At 33.6% G+C, this 8,282-nt stretch overlaps 1 protein-coding gene across 1 annotated transcript in view; it reads right to left on the reverse strand.

The window, feature by feature from the left end:
- Positions 1-3,558: 3,558 nt before the first annotated feature.
- The window catches only part of LOC108363434 (asparagine-rich zinc finger protein AZF1), a 98,482-nt gene continuing 93,758 nt past the window's right edge, over positions 3,559-8,282 (reverse strand). Inside the window, exon 7 of the mRNA XM_017616800.1 lies at positions 3,559-4,909. Within this exon, the coding sequence (XP_017472289.1) occupies positions 4,508-4,909 (402 nt within the window). The 3' untranslated portion in view covers positions 3,559-4,507. The remainder of the gene's footprint in view (positions 4,910-8,282) is intronic.

An 8,282-nucleotide genomic window follows, 5' to 3' on the forward strand; every position in this document is an offset into this window, starting at 1 on the left:
TGTTTTTTAACTTTTTTCAAAGATTGGTATAAGAAAAACTTGAATAACTGAACCTAAACTCTTCCGATTTAGACTTGAGAGGTGGCATTGGAAAGGTATTTTCTCACCATTTTTATTTCTTTGCTAATAAGCTCATTCAAATGATGGAAGAGAAAAATAGGATGAACGAACGTCATTCAAAGGTGAATTAAGATGTCTTGTTACTCGAAGAAAAAAGATGGGACACGAATGACGCTTTTTGGCCAGATATAAAAACAGTGGAAAATACCTTTCTACTGAGATCCCATAAGTTAAAATCAGAACATTCAATCCAGTTATTCAAGTTTTTCGTAAATCAATCTTTGAAAAAGTAAAAAAAACAGCATCACAAATCTCATTCTTACGATTCCGTTGAAAAGATTTTTAAATATTTTTATGCAGATTTTTTAAGCTTAATCTAATTTGTCATCTGAGGGGACTTTTTCAAAAAGTCCTTTAAGAAACTATTTTTATTCATAAAAAACTTCATTTTTGGAGGTATTTTCAAATCGGTCCAGCTCGCTTAAATCTTAATATTTTTCCGAAATATTTTGGTGGACGTCTTAAAATATAATAAATTTTGTAATCCCGGCGGAAAAACCGCAACTTTTTTTGGTGATGCAGTCTAATATATATATATATTTATATATATATTTTTTTTTTATGAGAATTGGAGTCGGAATCGGTTTAGCTACCGTAAACCTAAATATTCTTCCAAAATATTTTGGCGGCAATCTTAAAATATAATATGATTTATACTTCCGGTGGAAAAACTTGGTGATGCACCCTAATTTCCATATGTGCGAAAAAAGCAACGTAAAGTATGAAAGAATGTAATTCTACCAATTCTATTGATTACCTGCATACATACATACACATTAAAATTTTTTGTTTCCTATAAGTATCACTAAACAACATTAAAAAATCAGCCAGCACTGTCACTATTTTACTAACGTTAAGTGATTTCGTAAACATGAAAATCAATAAACAAATTACTTTTGAACCCAATTTTTGTTTTAACCGTGGCAATGGTTTTAATCGTACTTCATATTGTTAATCGTAGTTCTTAAAAAATCGTTTACCAGAGATCGAAAGAATTCAATACAAAAAATGCATCGTCGCAAAACGCAAGAAAATTCTGGTGTTTTAGGATAAACCAGTCAGTGAACATTCTAGTAGATCGACTAAGAGCTTATTAATTTGTATGAGCTGACGCTGATCCGCAACTCCTTTTGATTATGCGGTTATCAGTGTGGTTAGGTGATTATATCTTTTATTCAGTGAAATAGCTACACTGAAGAATAATAAAACGTAAACAGTTAATTTAAGAACCGGGAAGATGTGCATACCTAAAGTTTTTCTTTACAAACAATTACTTAAAAAAAATTAACACTAAAAAAATTTTTGGAATGGAATACAACAAAAATTATGATATTTACAATCTATTTGTAAAATCAAATCAAAGTATAGATATAAAGATTTTGTAGCCTAGATTGAAGAAATCGGTATGCATTATAAACAAATTTGAAAAATTAGAGGTTTTCAGAAACAAAAAACCTTTCGAGCTGAAAACCGGTTCAGGAAGCCCAACCAAAAAAAAATGCGCGGAAATTATTGAATACAACTTGGCACTTTCGTAAAAAATAAATATCTTGAATATTTTTGCAAAACTTTTCTAGAAAGTTAGCATTAAAATTTAAATGCGTCTTCTGAAAAATTGCGTTGTTTGCGTTTTGACAATCTTTTGTGCTAAAAATTTTTTATTGACTATTCCTTATAATAACTCAGCGCACAAACTGCTACTTGGTGTATATATTGACATAAAAATCAAATAAAAATAAACATTCTAAAAAACTGAAATTTTCAACTTTTTCATGCTTACGAGATGGTAATACAAGAGCAAAAAGCGTTGTAAAATAGTGATAATTCGGTTTGAACATATTTTTTCTAGTATATGTATGTATAATTAAAATAATTTTAGACGCGAATTTTACGAATTCTTTAAAATTGGTTTGAAAATATATTTACTAATTATGTATTTACTAATTAACTTTAGTTGATCTTTCTATTTAATTATACGAGTATATAGTATCTACAGACTAAGTATGTGTATAATTTCCGATATCTTATGCTAAATGTTTTATAACTTTTTCTTGTTTAAAATTACATACATACGTTGAAGGTACATTGCAAAATTTGACCAGCACTAATAGTTAAATTATTCAGTGACTCCACACCAGCTTAGAAAATCCTTTTGTAACACATTACATGCATATCGTCGTTTAAAGTACAAAACCGCGTATCGTCATTCTGCAAAACCGCGTAACTGACATTGGCTGCCTTGGCTTAATCCTTATCCATTCGTCCTGAAATATACTGGCCAGAAATGCGATTTCTTTATAAAAAAAGAGAACCATTTTGAAATATCAGTGTTTTTACGCTCTAGAAAATAATTTCTACAATTCACATACGCGGTTTTGCATTTTGTTGATACGCTGTTTTGCACTTTAAACGACGATATGTATCTATTTATCAAGTATGTACATTAGGGGGTCTAAAAAAAGTAAAGTCGGAATTTTAATACTCTCACCCCTAGAAATACTCTATACCGAAAAAATATGCTCCTACATTTTAATTTTGAAATCAAAAATTTTTGGAGGTGGCTCAAAGCGCTCAAAGTGTTTCATGTATTTTAAATCATAGGTGCCATAAACATAACGCCTTAATGGCTAACCTAATATTTGCGGCTTGTGTTTTGGTACGCACGCCGTAGAATTTTTTTTTGCGTCACCCGAAATTGGCTTGTGTGCGTTTGCATTTGATTTCATTGAGAGAAATGTCAAATCAAAATGTCACGCAGAACAAAAATTGGAAATTTAGTTAGCTTCATACGCACGCCGTTCAATTTCGGTTGGTCCCATACAAGTTATATGTGCATGAGAAATTTTTGACGGCGTGCGTGAATATTACGTTAGTCTGTTAGCCATAACGTAGCACAATACTTCAGAGCTGCTTGTGGTTATGGCGAAAAACCAAAAATAAATAGATACCTACGGTTATTCTTATGGCTCTGGTGTTAAAGTATAACACCAATAATCGTTTACAGAGCTGCGCATACCTTTTATCGGAACATTTAATTGCTACGGTTATGGTTATGGCTATGGTATGGCACCACTAATTCAGCCTTTATATGTAGAAACAAACTTTTCGTAGAAACGGTATAGAATTCTTGAAAATCACTATTTTTTATCAGAAAACTATAGTTCTCTTCAGACTTCCAGTAATAATTCCCAATTGTTTATTTAACATTTTTTAATACTAACGATTTTTTATGGGTGCCCCCATTGCATTTTCAGGGATTTTTGGCGGACTATAAAATATAGCTACTATGAAAATATGGTTAAATGAACAGTTGGATATTATTATTGGGAGTATTCTGAAGAGAAACAGAGTTTTACGTTCGAAAAATATTGATTTTCAAGAATTCTACACCATTTCTACAAAAAGTTGTATTTTCCCATATAAAATACATGGAAAACTTTGGCGCCCTCTAATTATTTTTCGACTTCAAAAAAGAAATAGGGGTATATTTTTTCGGTATAGAGCAATTCTAGGGGTGAGAACATTATAATAACGGCTTGCTTTTTCACGTGCATTTTTGGGCCACCCTAATGTACACACATACATACATTTGTATAATGCATGCATTCGTACCCATGTATATCAATGGCTTCAAAAAGATTTCTCTCTGTTTTTCAAACGTTAACATTGGTTCTACATAATGCTCTCCCTTAAACTTCGTGTTGCTTTTAACTGTTTTCTTTAGCTTAATATTATTACTTTCTTGATTTGGGGCGGATAAAGCTCTAAATGCATTTCTAAAAAGTGTTTTGTCTATTGCAATCTTGTTTTTTTGAGTTTTGATCCATGTCACATCGCCATTTTCATTTTTTTTCATTTTTCTGAATTTCACAGCATTTTATTGTTTCTACTCCTTCTACGCGTGCGCAAAGGATTAACGATTTGCTTTAACGAGTACTCCTCGTCATATCTACATAAGTTATCTATTTTTACGAATTAAGAAAGTTGTACGTTAAACACGATATTTTGCATAAGTTATATACTAAATGTACTTTTTTTTTGATTTGTTCTTGCTTTCGGTTAAAATCAACTATCACACACTTTCACATTTCGAGCTTTCGTATTTACATTTGCGCTTCCGTTTCATGGTTGCCTTAGCCGCTGTTATACAGCAGCTTCCCCTGATTTGCACAAATAACATATTTAAATACATATATACACATTTGTACACCGGTTCGTAATAGTGTTCCTCCTCCGTAGCTTTACCTATTAACTTGCAGAAAACGCTTGTCCGCCAAGATCCCAACTTCTTTCAATTCGTACCCATTCACTACTGAAACACTTGCAGTAGCATACACATCTATTTTTGATTGTTGTTGTTGCCCGTAGCTGTAAGGCTCATTCGTTGCTATTGGTGGCTTTTACTCAATAGATGCGAATTAAATTCGTAAACATTATTGCACTGTTCGCCACAAATATTGCACTTCCATGGATTGCTCTCGCAATGACAGCCCTTGTGCAGGAAGTACAGTGTTTCGTCTGGGAACTCAATGCCACAGAATAAACATGTGAGTATTTGCTTTCGATTAAGCAGATTCGATTCGGTTTCTTGGCCGGTTGAGGTGATCGTACCATTACAAATGGGTGTGGAATTGCAGGTTGAACTGTTGTTTGTGTTGCCGCCGACTACACTGGCCTGCGCAACATTGTTGTTGTCCAGCACACCCGCATTACGTGTGATGCGATTATTAGCTTTGGCGCAAATTCGACGCTTAAGGTCCTCCCTTAGCAATGATTTTAGTGGTGATACCTGCAATTGGTTAGAAAAGAAGATTAAATTCGATGCTAGCGCATACCTAAATATCTTCAAATAATTAGCGTAAGAGATTGACATTAGGTTGTTACTTCCCACCTATATAGAGAGACTGTTGATGCAACGGGCAAAGTCCTTAGCCCACGGCAGTGGTACCCAACCTTTTCCAACTGGCGACCCACCTTTCCCTGAAGTAATACCTCCACGGTCTATAGTTAGTTAGTTCAGAACTTTTTTCCTCTCTTTGTGAGAGAAATGCAACAACAACCACATTGAAGAAAAAGTTCAGAACTAGAACGATGAATCCGCCTTAATACACTTTTCTTAAAATTTGACATGTTTTTAGGATGAACTGATATTTAAAATAAAAAAATAACAAGTAATTTTTAAGCAAAAAACATAACCGACTTACATTCTTATACAAAATTTAGGAGCACCGTTAATTTCTTCATGTTGCAATGATCGGAACCTGACCCAGTTACTATGTGACCACCCCTGAGATACCACCTTTCCGATAAAAAATCGGTTGACCAGGTTTAAAGTTATGCGGTAAGATAGATAAAAAGAAACAAAAAATTCCGACGAATTGATAACCTCCTCCTTTTCTGAAGTCGGTTAAAAATAGGCAAAAATATAGCATTTTTAATTGGTAACACTTCGAGCGGCTACCCCTGTACAATAGACTGGATCTTAAAAATGATTTTCAAACCGCCGGGCGGAAAAAGTTTCCTTTTGGCCTTAATGCTTCAAATATAAAATTTGGTAGCGATCGGATAAAATTTATTGGCCGCGCACAGCCGGAAAAGTATGAAAGTACGTGAAATATATAAACAATAAAATAAAAATAAATATCTTATTCCCAATCCCATAAAATGAAGCTTTTCCAATTAGTTAACTAAAATTCCTGAATTTATCAAAGTCCAAAATCCGTTGAAAATTGAGAAAATTGCAGAAATAATATTGGGCAAACAAATTCATATGGTTTGGATATGATAACACCGTGCGACAAAAGCCAACAAATTTCCAAACACACGAAAGAATCAATATACTCACGAACAGTGTTGCCACGGACAAATTTTTTACGTACCTATTTGTACGTACAATTTGTTTCAGTTTTATTTATTTATTTTTTTTTCAATGTCAAGTTTATTAAAAATATAGAAAACATAACACTTAATAAAACTATAACACAGCTAGTACAATAAAAACAAATTAACTCCGTGTAACAAGTCATTTTAGTGTACGGACTTATTTATTATTACTAGTATCGCCCAGTTGTCGAAATTCGACATCATTTTATACACTTTTGAATTTTGTTTGTCCCCAATATTGACTCCTTTATGCGAATAACGATTTTGAAGTCCACCACCAAAATGTATAGGAACCTCAATTTACATTTATAAAACAAGTAAAGAAGTATAAGTTCGGGCGAAACCGAACTTTATACACCCGGCGCAGGTATTAAATATCGTCGTTTCAACTTTCTCTAAACTACATTTGCATGATAAGCAGGGGACTTTTCCCCGATTTCAAACTTTTCCTATAATATTCTGACTTAGGGCCGATTGTTCAATGACTGGTTATCACTACTTGCCGGTTAAACATCATTATCGACGATTTCGACATCATGCATATAACATGTGATCGATAAAGCAGTCGTTGTATTTAACCGGAGCTTCTACCTCCGATTTGTGCTAATCGGACATTGAACAACCGGCCCTTAGACTTAATGAAATAATTGAACAAAGTTTGGTAGAAATCGATAAAGTGGTTACCGAGATACACTTTTGTAGTCATAAAGTATGCGGTTCCACGCCCAATTCCTAAAAGTCTAAAGCAGTCTTATTTATTGTTAAGAGATTGTTGTAACTATTAACTTGGATTAAATTAGCGCCCTCATTTATTGAAATATCGGAGCTTTCGTATTCCTGAAAATTACCGTTATACGGGATCCGATTCTAATAATTTTTCACGAATTTCATTGCCGTCCCAAGGTTATTAAGGGCCGTTTGCACCATGTCTAGTTAAAGCTAACTGGAGGTACATCCTTCAGTTAAGCACGTTAACTGCTTTATCGATCACATGTTATATGATGGGTGTCGATAACGTCGATAAAGATGTTTAACTGGGAGTTAGAATTAACTAGACATGGTGCAAACGGCCCTAAGTGTATTTTCTTGAACTCCTCTTTCTTTTCATCAGATTCGGTGGAGGTTAAGTACCGCGAAAGTGTAAAACAAAACATAATATTTTCTTCTCTAACGGTGGTTTTACAGGGGTTTTTTTCAAGGTTGGGCCTAAAGCCCAATATGTTTGCATCACGTGATTGGGCTACCAATTTGCATTAAATTTTATGTTGATATTATGTGTTCTAAAGATGATGCAAATCTGATCATAAATTTTAAGGATAGCTCTCAATTAGAGTACTGCACGGGATATCGGCACCCGCGGGACCCATGGTACTGATTTAAAGTTGGCCGGGGGAAAAGAATAAATAAAATTAAATTAAAACTTTTACGGGCTGGATGGGACCAAAATCCTTTCCCGATACTCCCGATAAAACCGCAACCTCCGCAAATTCAGAAAGTCTTCCTTAACAAATTTTTACCAAATATGCATTTTTTATGTTTTATTGAGACGAAAACGAAATAATCGGAGGATGGCAAAATTTTGTTTAGCTTCACTTTTATTTCAACATATTTTGATTAAAAGAAAAATACTGATAAAAATAAAATATTTCACACAAGCAACGAAAAATATAGTCGATAATCGCATGAGGCTATTGCCTGAAAATTCTAGAATGCGCTTAGTGGCATTGTGCTACTATGATATTTAGCACGGCCGAGTAATCATAGTCAACTTATGTACAGTAGTCGAAGAAATTATAGTATAAATACAAGTTTAAAGGCAGTGTCACACGATTGGGTAATTGCCAATATTTGGAGCAAATAGTATCCCATTTGTGTGAACACCCAAAATATTTTTCTTTGACCCAATCACGAAAATTAATTTGTTGAAATTTTTCGATAGAACATCGCTGTATTGCACCAATCTTTTGACTACAAAAAAAAATAAAAAATTGTCCCATTTTTTACCAATAGCCCAATGTAGAAATGTACAAATCTATACAAATGTACCAATTGAGTGATACTGCCGTAACAATTTATGCAATTAAAACAAGTAAGAAAGTCTAAGTTCAGGCGGAGCCGAACATTAAATACCCGGCGCAAGTATTAAATATATGCTTTTTCACCTTTTCGAAACCTACCGCTAGATGGTAAGCCGGGGTGTATCAATTTTGAGTAAATTAGCGTCCTTCAATTTCGAAATATTGAAGTTTCAAGCATTTCTGAAATTTACCGTTATATGA

The sequence above is a fragment of the Rhagoletis zephyria genome, unplaced genomic scaffold, assembly GCF_001687245.7.
Source record: "Rhagoletis zephyria isolate East Lansing unplaced genomic scaffold, Rhagoletis_zephyria_1.1 Rzeph_scaffold_01276, whole genome shotgun sequence".
NCBI classification, from domain to species: domain Eukaryota; kingdom Metazoa; phylum Arthropoda; class Insecta; order Diptera; family Tephritidae; genus Rhagoletis; species Rhagoletis zephyria.